The sequence below is a fragment of the Pipistrellus hanaki genome, assembly GCF_964339955.1.
Source record: "Pipistrellus hanaki genome assembly, chromosome: 12".
Taxonomy (NCBI): domain Eukaryota; kingdom Metazoa; phylum Chordata; class Mammalia; order Chiroptera; family Vespertilionidae; genus Pipistrellus; species Pipistrellus hanaki.
Window position 1 is genome coordinate 52895012 of NC_140514.1, and position 24673 is coordinate 52919684.

General features: G+C 53.6%; 1 protein-coding gene across 5 annotated transcripts in view; it reads right to left on the minus strand.

The window, feature by feature from the left end:
* Positions 1-24673, minus strand: part of AFF3 (ALF transcription elongation factor 3) — a 464310-nt gene that overhangs the window by 49963 nt on the left and 389674 nt on the right. For all 5 annotated transcript variants that reach the window (XM_084900321.1, XM_084900320.1, XM_084900323.1 and 2 more), the window contains one exon: positions 6278-6464. In XM_084900321.1, coding sequence (XP_084756447.1) covers positions 6278-6464 — 187 coding nt within the window. The remainder of the gene's footprint in view (positions 1-6277; positions 6465-24673) is intronic.

Consider the following 24673-nt stretch of genomic DNA (forward strand, 5'->3'; position numbering starts at 1 on the left):
TGAGACCAGCTGAGTGTGGCTGAGAGCTAAGTGGGTGGCAAACAATTTATGGCTCCTGGTAAGGTCTCCTCCCACCCTGCTGCTCTCACCGTGTGGCCACTGACAGGTCAGTGACTTGTTCGTCTCCACTTCCCTAGGCCCAGGTCGGCACACTCATTAGTCACCAGAGTCTAATATCAACAGCACAAGGATTGAAATTCCTCTTGAGAGCCAAATTTTTTGAATTTAAACTTCTTCTAATGCCACTTCTTCAAAATAGACTCACCCAGGCCTTGGTATTTTGTGGAAGAGCCACACACAAGGGCCAAAGAGCTGCATGTGGCTCGTGAGCCTCGGTTTGCAGACCTCTGTCCTAGATAAATGGGGCACAGGAAATAGGGATGCGGGCAGAGGGGCCTCTTGCAGAAGAGGGACACATTTTGGAAGGGGGAGCCAACACTATGGCAGAGCATGCCCCTCACGCTGCCTCTCTCTCCTCTCTCTCCCCTCCCCCCATCCTGAGCCGCCCACAGCTCACACCTCCCAGCACTCCCTGCCGGGCGCTCAGAGTGAGGGGGAGTTAGTCCATTTAATATGCGCCCGCTGCCTCATGTGCTTTGAGGTAATTTTCCCCTCCACTTCACAGGTGAAGAAATCGGTCTGAAGCACCGTTTACAACACACCACTACATCACGCTTCCTTCCTCAAGGACCTCGGCCTGCCTCTCAAAGGGAACCCGAATTTCTCGGGTTTGTGTTCAGGACTCCCATCACTTCATAGTCGTCCTTCGTTGCTGGCACGCCTACAGTGACCTGCCACTTCACATATGCCACCCGATTTAACCCACCCAGGTAAGAAATGTCGCCGCTGATCTGTATGCGGATCAGAGAGGGTAAGTGACATGTCAAAGCTGCACAGCTACCAGGTACCCTGAGACTAAACACGTATCGCCTGTTCTCTCTCCGGCTGCCTTGCCTCATCTCCCATTCCCCCAGCAAGCTTCAAGAACGTGGAAGCTTTTGAGAAATGCAGGGTCTTCACCCTAAAACGAGAGTTAGGTCTGATTTTGGAGAACATCACTAACTCTCCAATAATACCTGTGCCTCCTGTTACCCTCAACTGCACAGCCTCCTGGCGCTCATGCTCCTTCCCTGCGCCCACGTGCCTTCAGCAAAGCCCGGCCCTCCCGCCGGCAGGAGCTGGTCTCCTGCAGCGTGTCCCTCGCAGCGTCTGTACCAGCTGGGAGGCAGGCTGCCGCGCTGCTCCTGAGAACAACGCACGCCGGCTGTCCCTCCATCCTACTCTCAGTCCTCCGAGCGGAGCGGCCATTCCGGGGGCAGGGCAGTTGTGGCCCGGGGAGCTGAGCAGTGAAGACTTCATGGTGTGAAGGGGGGACCCTGGTGGTGTGAAGGTGGGACTCTGCGCACTGGCCTGCAGCCGGTATGGCCGCCTTCCTGAGCCGCCCCAGGGCTTCTGCCCCTGCTTTCTCTGCTTGCTCACTGCTTTCTGTTTTCAGCCCACGATTCTCTTCCCCAGTTGATTCCCCTCCCTGGTTGCTTCCCCTCTCCGGCTGATTCTCCTCCCGGGTGAATCTTCACTTCCACTCATGCCTAAGCCTCCACCGAGCACTGCAGTCCCTGCTCCATCGGACTCCTTCCTAGCACCCCCGCCATACACCCCACAAATTCCTCACTGGGGAGAAGCTAGTTCAATCAACGAATACCCGGCATCACATTTCTGCTGATTTTTAAGAACAACCCAGGGCAGCATGGCCCACAGGCGCCTGTAGTTCACAGAGTCCACGAGAAAGGTTTCCACGGGGAACGTGCAATGGAAACCAGTTTCCATGAGCAATACCGCGGGCTGGGTGGAGCCCTGGGGTAAGTGATGGTTAAGGACAATCCTGGCCTTCCTGTGCTGTGTGGCAGGGGCTGGGAGCTCTGTGTCGGGTGCAGTCTGCTCGCTGAGGGGGGAGTCACGGTCCCCCGGACAGCTTGGACATGAAAGGGAGCATCATGCCAGAAAAGAAGATGAAACTCAAGTGTCACAAATTAGACTGAGAACTCGCGGCGACCATCAGGCCGCAGGGAGGGCACTGCACGGCGGCTGGTGTTTGCAGTGGCCCCTCTGTGCCAGCGTGCGGACCAGGCGTATGATGGTGAGGCCTGTTCAATGCAGTGTCTCTACAAGCAGGCCGCGGAGGGCAGTGCAGAGGGAACTCAGCTGCGCCCCCTGGGTGCCGGCGCTGGCGGCTGACCCGAGAACGGGGGCCCTTGAAATGTCATGAGGGCCTCCTCTCCTCCCCACACGCCAAGCTGTTACAGGGGGCGAGAGAGGGAGTGAGGGTCAGAAACAGTTTGCTTCTAAGCAGCAGAAACAGCCTGCACAGTGGAATGGGAGGTGTGGCTCCCTTGTCATGGAGGTTCAGGGAGCCGAGCCCATGTTCTCTGCAAGGTGACCTGGGCCGGCTCAGCCAGAGGGCAACAGTGACACCGTGGAGGGTCAGGCCCATGATGCTACTTCTCTTTGCAATTTTCATTCGGGAAATTTGCTTTATTTCTAAAGGGCATGTGTATTAATCTTGGGGAGAATGTTAAAAGCAACCTTACTTTTATTCCCACTAAGACATCCTTTCCAGCAGAAAGAAGTGATGTGCAGGTGACTAACCCACTCTTGCCACTTCCACATCCTCTCTGCACCCAGAAGAAAGGCGCTGCAAACTGTGCGTGGCCCCAGGCAGCTTGGCTCCGTGCCTGCTCCGCAGAGCGCCCTCTCCAGAGCCAAGGCCTCTGAGAGCTGCTGGGAGAAACTACAAGAGCTTCTTTTCCTCACCAAGGAGTTCAAGCCTGTGATCATCTCAGGGACATTCAGAAAGAACTTGCTTAAAGTGCCTAAGAATTCACTTGGAAAACTACAGGACATTGAAAAAAGAGATAGAGGAAGACATAACCAAATGGAAGAACATACCATGTTCATGGATTGGTAAAATCAGCATCATTAAAATGTCCATACTACCTGAAGCATCTACAGATTCAATGCAATCCCCATTAAAATACCAATGGCATATTTCAGAAATCTAGAACAAACTCTCCAAAAATTCATCTGAAATAAAAAAGACTCTGAATAGCCACATCAATCTTGAGAAAGAAAAGCAAAGTTGAAGAGATCACAATACCAGATATCAAGATATATTACCAAGCCACGGTTCTCAAAACTGCCTGGTACTGGCACAAGAACAGACATATAGACCAATGGAACAGAACCCAGAACCCAAAAATTGACCTAAGTCATTATGCTCCATTAATTTTTTACAAAGGAGGCAAGAGCACACAATGGAGTCGAAATAGTGTCTTCAATAAATGGTGCTAGGAAATTTGGTCTGGCACATGCAAAAAAATGAAACTAGATCACCAACTTACACCATACATAAAAAAACAAATTCAAAATGGTTAAAGGACTTAAATGTAAGATGGGAAACCATAAAAATCTTAGATGACTCCATTAGCAGCAAAATCTCAGACATACATTGTAGCAATATCTTTACTGATACTGCTTCTAGGGCAATAGAGACTAAGGAGAAAATAAACAAATTGGACTACATCAAAATAAAAAGCTTCTGCTCAGCAAAAGAAACCATCAACAAAACAACAAGAAAGCCCACTGCTTGGGAGAACATATTTGCCAATGTTATTCCAGATAAGGATTTAATCTCCAAAACTTATAGAGAACTCATACAACTTAACAAAAGGAAGATAAACTATTCCATAAAAAAAGGGCAAAGGACCTAAATAGACACTTTTCAAAAGAGGACATACAGAAGGCTGAGAGACATATAAAAACATGTTCAAAGTCACTAATCATCTGAGAGATGCAAATCAAAACAATGAGATACCATCTTACACCTGTCAGAATAGCTATGATCAACAAATCAACAAACGACAAGTGCTGGGTAGGATGCAGAGAAAAAGGAACCCTTATGCACTGCTGGTGGGAATGCAGACTGATGTAGCCACGGTGGGAAAAAGCATGAAGTTTCCTCAAAGAAATTAAAAATAGAACTCCCATTTGACCCAGTTATACGACTTCTGGACTCTATCCAAGAAACCAGAAACACCAATCAGAAAGAACATATGCACCCCTATGTTCATAGCAGCACCATTTACAACAGCTAAGATTTGGAAACAGCCTAAATGCCCATCAGCAGATGAGTGAATGGAAAGACTGTGGTACATCTACACAATGGAATACTATGCTGCTATAAAAAGAAGGAGCTTTTACCATTTGCAACAGCATGGATGGAACTGAAGAGCATTATGGTAAGCGAAATGAGCCAGTCAGAGAAAGATAAATATCACATGATCTCACTCATATAATGAACAACATAAACTGATAAACAAAAATAGATCCAGAGACAAATGGCAGGGCAGGGGAGTTAGAGATCAACCAAAGGACTTGTATGCATGCATATTAGCATAACCAATGAACACAGACACTGGGGTGATGGGGGCTTGCCCTTGGGGGTTAGTGTGGCAGGGGGCTGGGGGAGGTCAATTGGGAGAAAAAAGGAGACATAAGTAAAACTTTAGACAATAAAAAAAAAAAGTTGCTAAGAACTGCACTTCTAGGCTGGCTTCAGCCTCACCAATGAGAATGAGACACAACTGCTCATGGGGTTAAGCTTCACAGTCACAGAGAAGAGCCGGGACAGGGATCGTCACTGACACTAATGCTTTTTACCCGCCCCACCCCTCCTTGGCACCTGTGCTGTCCTGGACCCGTTGTTTCTTAGAGCCGCCACTCTTCTGCAGTTTCTCAACGAATTATGGCACAGCGTTGGCTTTGAAGAAGCCTGTCTAACGCCTTTACTTTATTGAACTCCTGTATTGTTTTGTCTCATATTATTCCCATTATCAGCCCGGCTCTGTGAAGACAGGGACATGCTGGATAATTGCTGTATCCCAGGGCCAAGCACTAGGTCAGGGGCACGTGCTTGATAAGTATTTGTTGGATGAAAACAGAATGAGTGAATGAATCAAATTATAAAGAAGGAATAATAATTTAGTTTTGGGGAAAAGTCAGGGTTATATGAGCCTGTGGCTTTTATAGGTTAATGTTGTTAAAAGCTTTCCTTTATATGGAGGCCGGGCAGGTGTGTGGGTGGGTGTGGGGGAGCAGGAGGTAAGCCTCATGGGAAGGGGAGGAAGAGCAGGACAGAGGGTTTATTTCAGGGTTCAGGGCAAGTGCTTGGAGCACAGCAGGAAGGTGCTGGAAGAATGAGTGTGGGGAGTATATTCCCCAGGATTCTCGGTGCTGCTGGAGGGGAGACCCTGAGGGAATTAAGCCCCAGCTGCTCTCTCTCCAGTGTCCGCAGGCACAGGCTCAGGGCTGCGCACAGTGTGCCTGCGCACTCCCTCTCACCGCCTCGGTTCACATAAGGGCTGTTGGCTTCGTCTCAGAGCCCATTTAGAGACGTGGGTCCCACAGTGCTCCGGTGGGTTGGTAGGTGAAAAGTTAAATCCTACCATCCAGGGTAAGGCCAAATGTTTACACACGCAGGAGGAAACCATTTTACTCCTTCTGTAGACATGAAAGTCTGCTGTACAGAGCCATGGACTTGAGGAATTTGCCCTCACCTTCTTCCAAGAACCTCCATGCTCTAAAGACTGTTTGATATTTCCCTTTCCCAAATAGCAATGTTTTTATTGGCACCTTATAATGTTTTTATATGAGGCATCTAAGTCTCCCATGTAGATACTCCTTATAGCTAGAAAAGGTTACATTATTTGTAGGTTGGTGCTAACTTTTAAAAAATATTTTCACAAAGAAAGCACAGTTAAAGTTTTATTAATACTTATGGCTCTTGTTCTTCTAATCTGTGACAAACTGCAAAAAGGTCAGGTCTTACTATGTCCAATCCATAACTCCTTTCCGTGAGTCACAGGGGGCCACGCGCCCCATTCAGTAACCCACCCTGGCTGGTTACTGACCCTGCTGACCCCTAGGGAGACCTGACCCCACTCCAGCCAGCGGCATTCGCAGCCTATTTGGAAATTCCTGGCCATCAAAATAGAGATTTTTGGAGATGAAAGATGCAACTTCTGTTCTCCCAAGAAAGCTCTGCAACTAAGAGAACCGAAAGGAGGGGGCAGAGCAGGGAAAACGATGAGCCCAATCCAGCCTGACAGGCTGTCCAGGGGCCATTGTCTGGGGTCGTGGCTGTCGCAGCGCGGAGGTGGGCAGCTGTGAGGACCAGGGTCCAGGCTGACGGAGGCCCAGGCGTGGGCCGTGCGGGGCTTACCTCGGGGCTGGAGTAGTGGGCCGGCTTGCTGCCCTCGCTCTCGCTGGAGCTGCTCTCGCTCTCGGAGTCGGATCCGGAGCTGCTCTCCGAGTCGCTGGACGAGCTGCTGCCGCTGCTGCTGCTGCCACTGCTGCTGCCCTTGCTGGAGGCCACCGAGGCTCTGCGGCTGGCCTGCTGGAGCCGGGCGCTGCTGGCCACGGCCCGGGGGAGAGGGAAGGAAAGGCAAGTGAGCAAACACGCAGCACCCCGCAGCTGCCCCGCCACCAGAGGAGCGAGAAGGCACAGGCCGCACGTTGGTCCACCATCACTTGGCACGCGCAGAGCGACCGTCAAGGTCGATCCTGCCAGTCCCGTGGTTACGTACGTGCCGATAAACGGGGAGTGGGAGGGTGCCCGTGGCAGTCGGGCATGCCATGTGTATGGCCATTCGGGGGGACGGTGGGGGGTTCAGACGGCGTTCTGTCCCGCCGCTGTTTCTGGGAACGCCTTTCCAGGGCACCCCAAACACTACCATCTACAAAGAGGCAAGGAAATCCAAAATGCTTGGAATGTTTTGTGAAAATTGAAAATGTCTGTTTGCTTTATTTTAGGACGTGGGCCGTGAGGAAGGGAACAGTATTCCTTTCTGTCCTTCCCTGGCCTGCTGGAAGGTTCCGTACGGAGACGCAGACCGGGGCCCAGCGGTTACATAACCCTGCCCCCGCCTCCTCCCACCTCAGACTGAGCTCTGTCTCTTCCCAGGAGCGGGCCCTCTGAGCAAACAGCCATTTTCCTCTGAGCCCGTCACTGAAGGACCGGAGATCCATCACTCACACGGTTTTATATATTCCAGACCCCAGGAGAGCGGCTGCCTCAGAGCAATAACATTTCAAAGTACACTTCATGTTCACATTTCATGCTGAAATTCGCCAGGAAATTATATACGCAAGTTATATGTTCAGACAGAATCGGGAAAATGGACATTTTCTAATGGTAATTAATTAGCCACAAAAATTCAAATAACACACAGCCACCCAAACAGTGTTTGAGGCAAGAATAAAGTTTTTGGTACTCCCATTATATTCAACATTTTCAAAGTCTGTACTAATTAAATCACACCTAACTCTGTTCTTTCGAGGTCAAACGCTCAACCCAGAGCAGCAGCAACCACGTTCTCCTGGGACAAGGCTGGCTGCCCCTCCCACTGCGGCCATGGACCGCGGGCCAGGCTGGCCGGGCGTGGCAGGGGCGGCCTTGGTGCAGGTCGGCCTGGGCAAGGCCAGGGACCATTTTCCCGGCCCCTTACGGCTCTGACAAATGCTCTGCCCAGGACGGAATCGCATAAATCCTCAGTGTGGGGGCGCGGGGAGTGGGGTGAAGGGGTCATTGCTCATTGGAACCCGGCTTCCAGGAGCCTGACAAGACAAACACCGTCTCGAAGGATTTACCTGGAAATAAAAGCCATTTGTGAGCTGCAGGTCAGGGAGAGAGGGCGCTGGGACACAGCCTTTCCTGGAGGTTTTATTTCCCTCAGTGTCCCGGCCACACCACGGCCTGACACATCCCTCAACGTCAGGCGGCATCTGCTGCTCGGCCCGGCCTGGCGTCAGGGACTGCTCGTGCAGCCTCTCGTTTGTGGCTGGCGTTGAGCGAGAGTCCTGGCTCTTTCGAAGGGAGGTTAGTGATCAAAGGCTGCAAAGTGGCTTTCTTCCTTATGAGCGAAAACCCATCTCTTCTGCTGGTGAAGCTGGGATGGCTCCTCTCAATGAAGTCATTACAAACAAAAGGGACCACCGGTCTCTGACCCAGCACGACCCCTGAGATCCAAGCAAACCATTTGTCAGGGGCCCCCCAAAACACTGGGGTGGGGAAACGCCAAAACACAAACCAACACCCCCACTACCACAGCCACACCAAACTCCAAAGCCCCAAAGCGCAGCCACACGTGGTGGAGGGAAGAGAGTGCCCGCCCCACTTCAGAAGCCTGGGAACCCGGACGGACAAGGAGCGCGCCGGCTGGTTTTGTGTCGCCAAAGGCTGGGTCCCTGACGCGGACGTTCTACCCGCTCCGGAGCCAACACAGGGAGCATGTGATGGGGCGATGCGTGGAGTCCTCGGGGGCTCGCACCCCAATGCGCCCGGCTGGCCTTTGGAAAGCAGCTCTTTAATCTCCGGGAGATGCCCATGAGCCGTTCCCTCCTGCTCTGCAGAGGAGGCCGAGGCCCGAGGAGACCCCGCCTCTGGGCTGTCAGGTCGGCAGAAAGACTCACACTTTCCCGCTTCCCTTTCTCAAACTGGGAATTCCTTGACAGGGACAGACTCACTGGCATACCCACTGTTTGTTTTTAAAACAGCGGGAGAGCCATGCATTTTAGGCTTCTCTCCATGCTTTGTCCACGGGCTGAGGCTCGCGCTGCTGCGGTCAGGATTGGGTAAGTTCGTGGTTCAATGGTTCGAGCAGAGAGCATGTCGCCAGGAAGAGTCTGGTGAGAGCGGGAGCCCCGAGAGCTGTGCCCCATCCTGGGACCACGGAACTGCCTGCACCCACCTCGGCGAAGGCCACTCCCAGGCACCGGGCACAGCCGGCCGGGCTCACAGCTCCCATCTCAGCACACGGAGCCCGGGGCAGCGGCGCGGGGAGGGGCGGTGAGGACAAGGATCGGGTGCAGTCACACTGCAGGCGAGGACCCATCAAAGGGCCCTCTGGAGGCAGGAAATCTAGACGGGAGAAGACGCATGGGAAAGCCCTTTCCGAAGGCAGATGGGGCTGCAGACAGCTAACGTTTCAGTGTGCCGAGAGACCTCGTGTTTTTGTACCGGAGATATTAAAGAAATAATTAAAAAATCTAATGTTTCCCTGAAACAATAGCATTAAAATAGTTGACATGATGACACGGTGTGGACAGTGTTTATGCGTGCTCTTGGGCCCTCTGCCATACCAGGAACACCGGGCGGTGGAGTCTGCAGACGTGAAAACATTGATGAGATCATGGATACATCTGTGTGCTGCCCAGCTTAGCACTGTACTGGGACATAGTAGTCGCTCACATGTGATCACTGAGTAAAAAAATCAGTAGAAGAAAAAACCCATCATTGGTTTAATGGGCTTTTTAGAAAAAGCATTTAACCTTTCAAAAGGTTACACTTTCTCTTTGCTAATAAAAGAATATTTAAGGGGATCTCAGCTCCTCTGTGCTCTCCCAATTTTAACACTTTTCCTTTCAGAGACTGTTTCTTTAAATGTACCCTCAGTTTAGCCGAAACTGGTTTGGCTCAGTGGATAGAGCTTCGGCCTGCGGACTGAAAGGTCCCAGGTTCGATTCCGGTCAAGGGCATGTACGTTGGTTGTGGGCACATTCTCAATAGGGGGTGTGCAAGAGGCAGCTGATTGATGATTCTCTCTCATCGATGTTTCTAACTCTCTATCCCTCTCTCTTCCTCTCTCTGTAATCAATAAATATATTTAAAAAAATGTATCCTCAGTTTCATGTGCTATGATTTAGCCCCGTTCCCTCTCAGATGGTTATTTAATTTTTGTATTTTAATGTCGGGGGATGTCTTGCTGCTTTGTTAGTGGTCAGGGCCCACCACCCTTTGGGGAGTCCTGGCTTTATCCCCATGACCCGCTGCTGTGCCCCTGCCTTCGGCTGCAGTGACGCTTCCATCCCTGAGGAGCTGGCCCGGGCCAAGTCTGAACACAGACGGTGAGAGGAAGAATCTGGAACCTCAGTGCCGAATCCCGGGGCTCGCAGGCCAGGGTGCCCTGCCGGCCAAGGGCCGTGTGGGGCTGGATAAGTACCCATAGGCGTCTAAGACCACACGGCACGTGAGCTTTCCAATACTTCACAGAAATCCTTCCATTTCCATAAACCCAGCTTCAGTGCAGGCCCCAGACAGCGATGACACTGAGCGGGTCCAAGGACCCTCCCGGAGAGGGGAGGGGCCCAGAGAGAGGCAGCATGGGCCGCAGTCGGCCACCATCATGTTGGCTCCTGAAACCCTCCTCCCAGCCCAAGGTCTGTCTGAGCAGACCGATTCCATCGCTCTCCCGTGTTTAAAGCAAATGAAGTAGGCCTCTGATGCCAGCCACCTGTGGTGTTCAATCTGCATCTCACCAGGGAATACAAGATTCAGGATGGGGAGCTCAGGGGATTCTGTGGAAACCAAATTACGGCATCTGAGGGGCAGACTTGTGACTTGTTGGCTGTTGTAACGAGGCTGGTGTGTTCCTGGGATAGGAACTCTCAGGCAGACGTGTAAAAACTTCTCCAGGTTTTTGCGGGAAAGGCTGTGCCCACGGCTCCCTCACAGGCCCTGTAATAGAGCATGGCCACTGGACTGCTCCAGCAGAGCAGGTAGGACAACTGAAACAAGCAAAAACGCTTTTCCTCACGAGCTCGGGTGTCCCCAAGTGTTGTCCTGGGCACCCAGCTCTGCAGAGCGAGCTGGGGGAGACCCCATTCGGCCTGGGCTGCCCGCACCAGAGCTGGGCGGGCAGTGCTCCCCACTCAGAATAGTCGTCCTGTTTTAAATCACGGGCATTGGCTTGGAGAACTTCCTCTTGCCTGGCATACAGAATCGGTCAGTACCAATCTACCATCAGCTCTCTTCCTCATCACCCCACCCCCTTCCCCCACTTCGAGTGGTGCAGACGCCATAAACCAAGGTAAGGATTGCGGTTCCACCGCCTGGTCGGAGGCTGTTCTGCCTTCACCCTCAGCGCACAGGAGCACGTGAGCAGCTTTCGGGAAGCAGGAGGAAGCGCCATTCCAAGCACTGGAACGTCGCTTCCTCTCCCTCCCACGGGTTCTCGACGTCACAGCGTTTTTATCTGCTGTTTCCTGTGGAGCTCGCGGGCACCGGGCACTGTGGGGAGCAGAGACCCCGCCGGCACCGGAGGACGGTCACACGGAGCCTGACGGGGAGAGTGACGTGGAGCCAGGCCTCATCCCTCCTTCTGGGCCACCGCCCCAACCCACATGGGAAGGCGACTCCCAGTGCTGTGACCTCCTCACTGGGCACACTGGGCACCTGGACCAGCACAGCGGGAGGCTCACCTGGGAGAAGTGCCCACCGAATGGGCCCCAGCACTGCTGACTTGGGGTGCAAAGTGCCCCCATGGCAGCCTGGTGTGTGCCTCACCTTGACCCCGTTCGCCCATGCCCTCTGGGGTGCAGGGTGGCAGCGGTCCCTGCGCAGGGTGGAGAGAGGAGCACCCGGTGGGGCCGGGTGCCAGGCAGGGGAGCAGGTGGCTGGGAGCTTCTCCCTGGGTGGCGGGACCCTGTGAGTCACGGCTCCGAGCCCTGGGGACGTCCACTCGCCCATGGGACTTCTCTCTCTCTCTCTCTCTCTCTCTCTCTCTCTCTCTCTCTCTCTCTCTCTCTCTTTCACACACACATACTTCCAGGCTGCAGGGCATTAGAGCGAGTACAGACAGTCTGCGTGGGCTCCGGAGATGCCCAGGCGCTGGCCCTGCTGGAGCTGCAGGGCTCTCCGACCTCACCGTCTACTCAGAGCGTCCACCCCGGCTGCCAGGCTCCTGAGAGCCTCGCCTGGGGGAGGGAGGGGCCAGAAGGAGGAGGGGGTCGCCCAGCTCCTGCCTGTGACGGAGCCGGGACCTCTGAGTCCTCCCTGAGTGACTCCAATCAGAGGTGGAGGCCAGGTTCCCCGCCTCCTCCAGGTGAGCAGGGGACGCTCACAGGAGGCTCTGTGCAGGAAGATTGCAAACAAGTGGGAGTCCCATGTAATTAAAACAGTTTTGAATTAAAATGGCCACTTTAGTAATTGCTTTCCTATTATAATATTTACACCGCTGCCATTGTGTACCTTATCTCATTAATTACTGCTGGGAAAGGGAGGCAGGAATAGTTACTGTGGGATGCTAACCAAGGGGCCCAGAGGCTTAAGAAACAGCTTGAAAGAGGTGTCACCCGCACGCAGTCCTGCTAACAAGGGCCTGGACGCTGGTGGCCGTCTGCCAGAGGCCGAGCTCCGGCTCACCAGCCTGCTGTTCTCAGAGGTCACCGGCTCCGAGGCCCGCTGTTCTCAGAGGTCAACGGAGGACCCCGCCCTCCCTCCCACCCTCACCGGCCTCATCACACACACGGGAAGGAGGTCAGGAGTTCTCTTCAGTGGCAGCAAGAAGGAGCTTGCACTTTATCAAAACAGACAGCACTTGGCACAAATAACTCAGCGAAATGGAAATTAGAAACGGCCCCCGAAGGGCACAGGGTTGGGGCAGCAGGCCAGGCTGCACAGAAACTGGGAGCCTGAGGCTTCCCATGAGGGCATGCAGGTGAGAGGGGCAGGGAGCCAGTCCAGCCAGATGCCCCCCGCCCCAGCCTGCAAATGGACCTCCCCCAGATGCCCCCCATCTGCAAATAGTACCTCCATCAGATGCCCCCTGCCTGAGAATGGCACCTCCCCCGATGCCCCCAGCATGTGAATGGTACCTCCCCCAGATGCCCCCACCTGTGAATGGTACCTCCATCAGATGCTCCCAGTCTGTGAATGGTACCTCCCCCACCTGGATTTCCAAATGGGCCCCACACTGACAGCCAGTATGACACACTCCACACACAGGTACACTCTCGGAGGGAAGCCAAGAGGGACCATCGTGCAGGATTTTCTATTGGAAAGAGACGCTTGTTCTGAAAAGGGAAACCTAGTTTTCAAGGAAGCCCCCTGAGGAGGGAGACAGAATTTGAGCTGCACCCACAGTGTCTATAGGATGGCCTCCAAGAGCCTGACATTTCCTCACGGACTTCCCAACGGCAATCAGACACTCCTACAGAATACTTGTTTCTTAAAAAGGTGTTCTTAATGATTTCAGAGAGAGGAAGGAAGAGAAGGACAGAAACATTAATGTTGAGAGAGAATCATCCATGAACTGCCTCCTGCCGGCCCCCACTGGGGATTGAGACCACAACCCAGGCATGTACCCTGATCAGGAATCGAACTGTGACCTCCTGATTGATGGGTTGTCACTCAAACACCGAGCCACACTCGCCCAGCCATTTTTTCTTAATGGTTTTTCAATCAAAATATGGGTTGGGTAGGGTTGCCACATAAAATACAGGGTACCCAGTGAAATCCAATTTCACATACACAGTAAATAAGATGTAAAATTAGGGACATAGTTATATGGAGACTTATTTGTTGTTCCTGTGTTTTTATTTGCTAAACCTGGCAACCTTAGGCTTAGTGTTCTTTCTTATCCATCCAATGTAAACACTGCAGGGCCAGGCACGGGGGAGACGTCCTGGCAGTGGTGGGTGGTCACCAGGGAGGCGAATGACCCTGTTGACCCTGGCAACAGCACCCCTATTAAATAGTGAGCAGGTGGTGCCCTGCTTGCCATGTGGCAGTGTCTCCTGGGTTATTTCACAGGATCCCGATGGGATGACATGTGAGAGGATTAATTATAACTGGTCACAGACCAGGAAGTTTGGGAACCCGGAAGTCATCTTTCACATTGCCAGAGCTAAATTTTAAGAGCAATGTCATTCAAGAGACATTACGATGGAAGAACAGTCAGAAGATACGAGGAACGGGGAGATAGACGATCATCCGAGTCTATTTCAAAGTCACAAAACGTAGGGCTGAACAACTGCCTTTTAAAGCTCCTCAGTAAGTGGAGAGGGATGAACAGTGGGCTGGCTGACCACTTTCCCAGGGAAACTGAAGTTGTTTCTATCTCCAGGCCTGCAGCTCCCACCCGCTAATTCAGACCCCAATGGCCAGACAGAGAGGCCAGAATGTCTATGAAAAGAATAGTCTGAACTGCCCCCGTGCAGGCGTGAGAGAGCCGACCCCGAGGGTCTTCCGCGGCCACAGCAGCCGCGCTCCACTCCCTCGGCGGCGCCTGCGCATCGGGGCAGCAGAAGGCGGAGAGGCGCTCCGTTCACGGCTGGCCTGGCCCCAGGGCTGAGCGGACAGAGACCAGCCCGCCTGGGGCGAGGTGCCCGCCGAGAGTGGTGTCTGCAAACCTGGGTCCACCTCCCCAGCGCCCGTTCCTTGCTACATAAAAGCCAGATGATCCTAGCAGCTGTCCTCTAGCCCCTCTTGCGTGCATCTTCCCTGTGTGTGGCAGGGGGGAGGGTGGAGAAATAGAGGAGGCGGACTGCACCCGGCATATTTCACTCCAGACTCCTCTTTGGGGACCGCTCATGGGGGAGGGCGGGGGGCCCTACCCCTCAGAAAGGGGACCGTCATGGGAGATCCGGAGCTCATTTAGGAGCGCGGTGCCTGCCAGGCTTCAGCATTCAAACGTCCAGCAGACGGCCTTCACCAGGAAGCTCGGAAAGAAACAACACGAGGCGTGCCGGCGCTGTGGGAGCTGGAGAAGGGCAGGTCAGGGCGCCGAAATGTTAAACACCCGGGAAAGTGGCAGCAGTGGGGCTGGGGAACAGCCAGAAGTCCGAGAGAGTCACGGGAGACCCATCACAGAAACACAGAGGAGAGTTTACGGCCTCTCACGCCCCTCGGGCCTGTGTCAGCTGCTGGCGATGAGGGTGGAAGGTTGCCGGGCAGGAGTCCCAGGGCCTCCCGCCAGCGGGGATACAGCTGGGCCGCTCCTCCGAGGACAGAGGCCTGGCCCTCCGTGGCCCCGCGGGCCCGGTGACCTTCCAGAGAGCACGCTCAGTCAGCGGGGCTGCGGGAGGGTTACCGCCGGGGAGGCCGCTGCTGCTGGGCCTGGGATGGAAGCACCGAGGCTGCGGGAGGGCGGCCTGAGCCCGCTCTGGGGGCTGCTTCACCGAACCGGCTCCGAGGCCTGACCACGGCCTCACGGCGGGCAGAGCGGCACCACCTCCCGCTCAGCAGGCGAGCAAAGGACGCAGAGCCCGCAGTGCTGCGGAGGGAGCTGGCCAGGCACACGGGGAGCGTGTCCTCCGTGGAGGCAGGGAGTCCAGCAGCTCCTTACTAGACCGAGCTCACCAGGGGCAGGGGGTGTGCGAGGGGAGTGCCTGGGCCCAGGCTGGTTAAGCTGTAACTTGAAGGACAGGCAGGAGAGGCAGGGATGTGAGAGGGGAGGAGGGCAGGGGTGTGAGGGGAGGAGCAGGCAGGGAGGGGGGCTCCCGGGAGTGTGGGCCCCCACCACAGGAGCTCAGGGTCACCTGCGGGAGGGCTTCCCCGCCAGCAGAGGAGGGGGGAAGGACTCTCCAGGCCAGAGCTCCAGCACCTCAAATCCGCGAGGACACGCTTCCCTGTCTGGACGTGAGAGAGCGGTCCACCGGGAGGGGCGTCTGGAATATCAGGATGCGCAGAGATGTACATTGTGTTTTTCTAAACTTTTGATCGTGGTTTTACATACACAGGGTGTCCCAAACCATGTATTAACAGCTGATAGCTCAACAGATGTTTCTTTTCAGATTTAACCCTTTGGAATAAATAATTATTCAAAGTATGTATACATTTTTGGGGGACACACTGTATATATCATATAAAATGCACCATTTTAATTATTTTCAAGTGGCATTAAGTACATTCACACTGTTGTGCTGTCATTCACATTATCTTCCCTTTTCTAAAGAGCTCACACCCTCTTAAGGCCACGCTGAGTCGCTGAGTCCCAGCTGTGGGCTCTGATCACAGGTTAACCCCCCCCCCCCCGCCCCCCAGGCCCACCTGCTGCTCCTTATACCCCGGCATCAGGTCCCCATGTTCCTGGGCTTCCCCAAAGCCGCTAACCCACCCAAAGGGCAATCAGTGGCTTCACACAACTAATTCACTCATAAAGGCTGTAACGGTTTCTTCCAGGCTGTCTTGTCCTATTTGTAAAACACAAGTTCGGGAGCTTTTAAAATGTGTGTTATTTACCTGATAGAACGCAATGGCTTCCCAGGAGCTATTCCGGTGTAGTGTGGAGATCAGAGCAGGGGGTTTAAACGCTGATTGCAGACCTGATAGCCTGTATTTGCTCGGACGGTGATGCGGCTCGGACGGTGATGCGGCCTGTTTGGCTAACAGCTGCCCAAGGGCAGGAACACTCACGCCTCTCGGGTGGGGGGCTGCCAGGCAAGGGGGCACCTTGGTGAGCATGGCGGGCCGGTCAGCCTTAGAGGACCTGCGGCCCCTCAGTGCTTTTTCTTTGATCACAGTCCCAAGCAGATCTTGACCCGAGATCCCCACGTGATCTGAGAGATCGCGTTGGCGTTTGAAACGTGATTATTTGCTTTGAAATAATAAATGAAAACGGATCTTTGGCGATCGGCTGGATCAGCTGCAGGGAGCGTGAGCCTCCCGAGGCCCAGAGGCCCCCAAGTGGCTCAGGGAGAACAGGCTGGAGAACCTGCCACAAGTAGGGGCAGAATGACAGCAGTGAGGGATAGTTCTTGGGATACGATGGTATCATTTTCCTATAATGTTGGCGTAAAGAGATGCCCCATACAGTCCTAGCTGGTTTGGGTCAGTGGATAGAGCATCAGACTGCAGACTGAACGGTTCTGGGTTCAATTCTGACCAAGGACACCTTCCTTGGTTTCAGGCTACTCCCTGGACCGGGCCCTGGTTGGGGCTTGAGCAGGAGGCAACCAATCGATGTGTTTCTCTCACATCAATGGTTTCTCTCTAAAAATGTATGGAAAAATGTTCTCGGGTGAGGATTAAAAAAAAAAGTTTAAAGATACAAACAAAAAAACATGCTTCATACAATTGGTTACTCATGGTTCCACATTGGAAATCCACACCAGTATTTTTCTTTTGGTTTTTCGCCTCTTGGTGAAACTGGAAGAGTCGCATGGTAGGTGGGAGAGACTTTGCCTAATGGGCCCACAGAGTGCTTGCCTGGTCCACAGGGCCCTTCTACCGCCGCCGGGTTGAACCGTGCAGAGGACACTGACAGGGGGCACTCTTCTCCTCCCACGTATGCAGCCGAGGACGTTCAGGCTCAGACGCTGACTCCTCGGCCCAAAGCAGATTCCAGCCCCGTGTCAGGATCAGACCCCCTTGCTTGCTCCTTGGCGTCCAGGCTGCCGTTGGCATTTCCCTCCTTCCCAGGAAGGCAGAGCTGAGCGGCATGCTTGGTCGTTCTGGTTGGAAAGGCGTTGGGTAAGTCATCACTGAGCAGCTGCTTTGTAGGCGGGGCGCACTAGCGTTCAAGGTGTGGCTCCTGTTCTCTCCTCCTTGTTGAGAACAGACATAAACGCATGAGGAAGCAGAGGGCAGATGCATGCCCGTGTCAGCGAGTGCGAGTTGTGGCAGTGGGGTACGCTGCTTATTCACGGTTTCTATGGAAGATGAGGCTGGACCCAGGCTTGAGGAAGCACTGTGGAGCGATGGGCACCCCTGCCCCAGCGCCTTGCCTGGCGGCTGCCGAGAGCCTGCAGGGCCCACACCCTGGGCGGGGGCTGCTGCTCCGTGCTCAGGCCTCAGTTTGGCCTTGCTTGGGCCATTCTTTCTGCAGAGAAAGGTGCCCCTCACTTCTCCAAGCTGGGGGGCCTGTCCTGATACCACTCATCCTTCACATGCCACCTCAAAGGCCCCTCCCCTTCCTCTGTGCTCTGAGTATGTCAGTGCCACACCTGCACCCGCTGGTGACACTCTTTCCCTACTAATGTACGGGTGTGTGTGGCTGGTGTTACTGAAGCAGCTAAGAGAACTGACTAGTATCAGACAGACCAGTCTGCAGGCTTTGGCTAAGTTATGTGTCCCTGGAAACCAGACACAGTGGGATTTTAGGGAGAGTATTTGGTAAATGAAATGAAATGAAATGAAACTTCATTGGAAATGTCATTCCTCAGGTCCTCATGCTGAATCTCTCCTCCGAGGGTGGTGTGAGGATTAACCCTACCAGACCGCTGTACCGACTTTTCGGTAATTTTCGAATCTGCGAATCTGCCGCTATACCGCTGTACCTAATTTTCGTTACTTTGCCTAGACCTATTTTCTACAATGTCTCCAAGTTCCATCTTATTCTAACCACTTGTTTGCATGTAGCTAACATTTTTCTACATCATGTTGAATTTTTCTCTTCAATGCTTAGGAGCCCAGGTATAGGGGACAGTTAGGTTCAGGGCCTCAGGTCTGGTGTGTGAAGTGCTCAGCGTAGCGCCCACACACGGCTGCTGTCGTACACTTAGGCTGTGTGCACATGTCCACGTTTAATACACAGTGGTTATGCGGATGTCTACATGTCCTCGGCCATCGTCAGCTCCTGCAGCGTGGGACCATCTTAAGGAGTGTGTGTGTCTTCCATGGAGACCAGCATAACGCCTCGCCAAGCAGAGGAACTCAGAACTGAACCTGCCTCAAATGAATGCAGGACAGAAAGAATCTCTCTATATAAAAGCCTAAGCGAGCATCTGACCATTCGCCTGGTAGCTATGATGTGCAGTGACCACTAGGGGCAGATCTCCGACCAGTAGAGGAGGGAGCCCTTCCTCATGGAATCGGCCATGGGTTAGGTTGCTGCTGGGGCATTGTCAGCCCTAAATCTGCTTCACTCACATCCCTGATCCAGATGGGAGGGGGCCCAACTCCGGGGTGCGTCACCCGAGAATCACCCTCCTGCAGTCTGGGACCCCTCAGGGGATGTCGGAGAGCTGGTGTTGGCCTGATCCCTGCAGGCCAAGCTTAGGGACCCCACTGGTGCACGAATCCATGCACCGGGCCTCTAGATTCAAATAATTGGTGGAAATAAGATGGGGGCAGTTTGCCCGGCTGGCGCAGCTCAGTGGCTGAGTGTCGAACTATGAACCAGGAGGTCACTGTTCGATTCCCAGTCAGGGCGTGTGCCCTGGTTGGGGGCTAGAGCCCCAGTGAGGGATGTGCAGAAAGCAACAAATCAATGATTCTCTCTCATCACTGATGTTTCTACCTCTCACTCCCTCTCCCTTTCTCTCTGAAATAAACATATTTAAAGAAAGATGGGGTGCATTTCAAAACCCTGGACAGGGTGAAGCGTGAAGAGAGGAGGGACTGGAGATCATGGCCCTCACTCCCTCTGGGTGCAGAGAGCTCTCAATGGCATCACGTGTTCTCTTCGGTCATTATTTCTAATTTAATCCACTCTAATTGCACAGGGTGTTTCAATCCTTTGAAAAATTTTAAAAAGGCTTTCTTCCCTACTTTTGGACTAATTTTTTAAATTGAATATATTGGAGTGACACTGGTTAACAAAATTACACAGGCTTCAGGTGCACAACTCTATGACACATTATATGTATACCGTATGGTGTGTCCATCACCATTTATGCCCCATTCCTCTGTACCTCCCCACCCCTCCTCCTCCTGGCAATTACCACATTGTCGTCCACGTCCATGAGTTTTTTCCCCCTCTTTTTTCTTTCTTTTTTTTCCTCAATCCCTCTATCCCTCTTCCAGCCACCCATCCCCCCCAACAGCTGTCAGCCTACTCTCTACCTATGAGTCTGTCTTTACTTTGTATGTTAGTTCATTTTGTTGATTAGAGTCCACACATGAGAGAAATCCTATGGTACTGGCCTTTCTCTGACTGGCTTATTGCACTCAGCATAACGCTCTCCAGGGCCATCCAGGCTGTTGCAAAAGGTAAGATTTCCTTCTTTTTTTACAGCTGAGAAATATTCCATTGTGTAAATGTACCACAGCTTTTTTTTATCCACTCATCTACTGATGGGCACTCGGGTTGCTTCCAAATCTTGGCTATTGTGATGAATGCTGCAATGAACATAGAGGTGTGCACATTTTTCAGTTAGTGTTTTGGGTTTCTTTGGATAAACTCCCAGAAGCGGGGTTGCTGGGCCCTAAGGCAGTTCCATTTTTAATATTTTGAGGTAACTCCGTACGGCTCTCCCCAGTGGCTGCACCAAATGCATTCCCATCAGCAGTGTGTGAGGTTCCCTTCCCTCCACATCCTCACAGAACTGGTTGTCTGTGAATTTATCGATGACAGCCATTCTGACAGGGAACAGCGTACCAATTCTATGGCTTCTGTAGGCAGGGCCCTGCCTGGACCCTCAGGGATGAGCCAGGGGTCTCTGCCTCCTGAGGTGGTCTGCTGCCTCCAGAACGGCCAGTTCCAGGAAAGTGTTTCCTCTTTAAGTCCAAAGTCGCCATTGTTTAACCACAAAACCGTCATTCATGTGTTCATTGTTCTCCTTCACTCATCAAATAACTTACTGTGTTTTTCCTAATTGCCAGGAACTGTTCGAGGTGCTAGGAATTAAAAGATCACTTTATGAATGGAAAGTTACGATTATTATAATTATTAGTAGAAACGAAGACAGTGTTAGTGCACACCAAGTAAAGTCTTTGTCAGAATCTGTGTGGCCTGAGTCGCCTGCCCCTGCCCCCACCCCAGCCTGCTTTGTTGCTGAGTGAAGATGGACAGGGGCCTGGGGGCCTGACCCAGCTCTGCCGCTCGCTCCGGTGGCCTGGGCTGATCCCGCCACCTCCTGAAGCTCAGTCTCCTTGTGGTCGCCGGCGGCTGTCACTGACAGCTGTGAGCGCGGCAGGAGGCTTATTCACACGGCTCCCAGAATGTCATGGCGGAGCCCCTGGCCCTGGAGACCAGAGACGGCTGTGGGCTCAGGGTTGACACTCTTCTCCAGTGAGCCTCCTGGGCATCTTCCAGGTTCCAAACGTGGAACTTTCTGGAAAGTGCTCCCTGCCTTGCTTCGGGGACACGTCCAGTCCTGCTTTTAGATGCAGACAGACTCACAGGGAGGTGAAACCCCTTCACTTTATGCCATTCCTCAGGCAGCTCCTTTCATCCTCTTCTCCCGAACAGGAAGAGGACGCTCGATGGCGAGACTGACTTGAGGAAGCTGAGCCGAGAGCGGCAAACGCGGGAGCCGGCGGCCCTGTGGACGATGAAGCCCCGCGGGGCGCTTGGCCGCTCCGGCCGCCCCGGCCGCCCCGCAGCCTGCCCCGCACGGCGCCCGCCCGCTGGGCCCGGGATGCGCTCCATACATACTCGTGGCACAAATGAATAAATCAATGGTGGTTGTTTGGATTTCAATATAAATGGATCCTGGAGCTGAAATATTGCCAGATGGGCTGGCAGGGCACAGTCTGGTGATGCGTCTCCCAGGCTATAAACACGCAGGCCTGTCTGCGCGGCAGGCTGACATTTCAGAGATGATTACATGCGCGATTTCAGCCTCCGACTGCCAGCGCTTCAGCAACTGTTTCCACGTGGGCTTCCTTGTTCGTCCTTTTTATTTTTTATTTATTTATTTTTAGCCGAGCACATTTTCCCCAGCTCCTCCTATTTGTAGCTGAACATGATTTATTCAGATGAAATTAGGCTCCGTTTTTATAAAGCTTGAGTTCCTGCAAATGATGCTTGAGGTTTCGCAGCGAATGTGAATTCCCGATCAGCCATAAAGCTGCGGGCTCCAGGCCGCCTCCGGAGCGCGAGGCGCCGGGGATGGACACGAGTCCCCACTGCCTCCTGCTCCTCCCAGGCTTCACCACGGACCTCCGCCTCCTGCAGACCCGCAGCTGCTCGGCCTCATAAATCACAGGCCCTTCCCCCTCACCCCCCTCCCCAGTTATCTACTATTTACTGCTCAGAGGGGAAGTGAATCACAGCGAGGGGACTTTGTATGCTGCGTGCATCCTTCCTTCTTCGCCGGCACTCTGCACATCCCCCACATTCCCGCGGTGCCCGCTTCCCAGTGCGCCCACACGGGCTCACCTGGACAAGCCAGCCTCGGGCGCACTTACCCCGGTTCTCCCTGCCCCTCTCCACCACCGACACACAATCCGTAAGGACGAGAGACCCCGAGAGGCACACACGGTGAGGAGTAGGTGGGAAGCACTGTGTCTTTTTGCAAGTGGAGGCTTTCTTGTGACTGGCTTGTCTACCAGACAGAGAATTTCGCCCCCTCGTCTGTCCTGCCCTGGTCTCCTGATGTTTTTCATTATTTGGGCACCACCAGCCTTCGGTTTGCCGGCGGACACCCAGTGGCGTGTGACAGATGAAACACTCTACAGCTGATGCTGGAAAGAATGAGAAACAGGCCACCCCACCTACACTGGCCCTTCCCGTCGTGCCGGTGGCAGGCGTAGGTTGGGGGACGTCAGATTTGCTCTGTGACTGTGACCCCGTGCTCACCTGCGGACACACTGGCTGTTCAGGCTGAACCGCACATTAAGCTCATCCCTCAGGCCAAGCAAAGCAAGGCCAAAGGTCTTCTGAGGGGCTGACCACAGACGATGTTTAAATGTAGGTAACGAAATGTTTCATCGTTCTACTGTACCAGGGCTGTGCTTTGATTACCACGGACTCACAACTCCAAAGCACACAATCTGAGCTACCCGACACCCACTCTCACAGAATGCCTGCTTAAAACAGGACACGGAGAGGTGACCAGGCAGGCGAGGCCGGCCGCGCAAAGGCGTTTGGCTAGTCTCTCCCTCTGACACCGCACAGGGAGGGACCTGCTACGTCCTCAGAAGGACAGAAAAAGGCCGCCCTTCGAATTGTCACTGGTCTGCCAGGTCCCGCCTCCGCGCCCTGGAAGCAGGCCTCCTGCCCGGGAGGCAGAGAGCAACAGCAGCTTCCTGCTCTGTAACCCACATCCCCAACCCAGCCAGCCAAACCCTCTTCATCACCAAGCTGCACATCTTAAAGCAAAACAGCGCTCAGCCCCTCCCAAACCTCCTGTGCCCCGGGCACTGCGGGCGGCTATGTGGCCACAGGGCAGCGGCACGGCCCGAGAGGCACTGGCAAGACAGACACCAAGAGGGGAGCCGTGCGCCAGGGCCTGGGCCAGCCTGCGTCGCCCTGTTCCACGCGACGTGCAGAACTCGGGCACCCCTTAAGGCCTAAACAGGGTTCTGTTCTTCTGGGGTAAAAATGAAAGTGCTGCCTCATATGGAGTTTTATATCAAGAGATGGTTAATGTGCTGAAAAACAATAGTTTAGAAACCAAAATAGTCGGTGTACATGAATGTGTACCAGGTGAGTGCCAGGCGACAGGAGGCAGCGGTCCTGGGTTCGATCGCCACCTCGGGAAGGTCAGAACCTGGGGCAGATATTACGCAGTTCATCCCCACCCTGGTCAATCATTTCCTAGAAATTACTGGTTTCCTCCCAGGTCAGGTAAGTGGTAGAAAATGACTTCTGTTGCTGGGTCTCTAAGACCCTAGAAAATGTGAGTCTAAGAATTCAGTCGGTGTTCTACGTCCTTATTGGAAAGGAGGGTTTCCGATGGCATCTCCAAATGGTCACAGATGGTTCTCACTTATGGAAATCACGCCTGTGGACACAGGACAGGAGCAGCACAGAGCAGGGAGCTGCAGACAACCCCCGGCTAGGCGCATTACTTTGAAATGAGCCCAGTTCCCCCAAATTTGAGCAGAAAAACTGTTATACTTCAGGGGAAATGCTCTACTCCACGGGGGACAAAGACTTTGTGGAAGAGTAGTGACAATGGGAGCCTCTGTCTCTAGGCAGTGGACGGTTTCTCCTGCACTTGGTCATGCAACCAACAGGGGCCCAGGAGCTAGCTTACTGGCTGCTGAGCTCGGGCCTGGCCAGGAGGGGCTGGAGGGACTTCCAGAACAAAGTCAAAGGGAGCAGCGCTGTTTATCACCCATGGACCTTTGCCAGCCAAGACTGGGCCACGTGTCTTCTGGGAAGGAGTCCTAATTTCTGATTGTATCTTGCAACCAGGTCTTCAAAGGGAGCCCATACCTTCCTAAAATAGCTTGATTCCTTCTACCAGAGGTCATGCTGACATTTTGCATCTATTTACACCACTTTATTGAAATACTGGAGGCACCCGGGACCGGGCCTCCCGCTGGTCACTGGCAGGCACCCGGGACCGGGCCTCCCGCCGGTCACCGGCAGGCACCCGGGACAGGGCCTCCCGCTGGTCACCGGCAGGCACCCGGGACCGGGCTTCCCTCGCAGCCCCGGCTTCATCCAGAAGGTGATCCGGTCTAATTAGCATATTATGCCTTTATTATCCTATATAATAAAAGCCCAGCAACCAAAACAGCAGAACCACCAGAGGCCAGAAGTATTGGCCGCTTGCCCTGGTGGGCCATGCCCCCCAGCGGGGACACCCCCCACCCCCCAGATCTCGGGTCTCATCAGGGCAGGCCATCCGGCTCCCCATCTCACACCCCCCCCCCCATGCAGAACCTTAACAAGTGAAGATAACAATGAACCAACAAGAAAAAGGGCCTGATCTGCTCTCAAAAGTAGCTATAGATCCCATACAGTAAAGCCAGATGTGGACACAGTTTGAGTGACAGTTGATTGGGTTTGTAGATCTCATTCATAATAAAGTCAGAAAACCAGCCAAAGCGCGGTGGGAGGAGCCAGGCACTCAGGACTGGGAGGTGGGTGACCTGCATAAAGTGTTTCCGGGAGAATCGCATCGAAAGCCAGACAGCTCCCGGGAAATGATATGGAAAAAGTCTGAGGAAAACACCTCAAAGCAAATGAAGTACTTATTGCTGAAAAATGAGCTCAGGTCT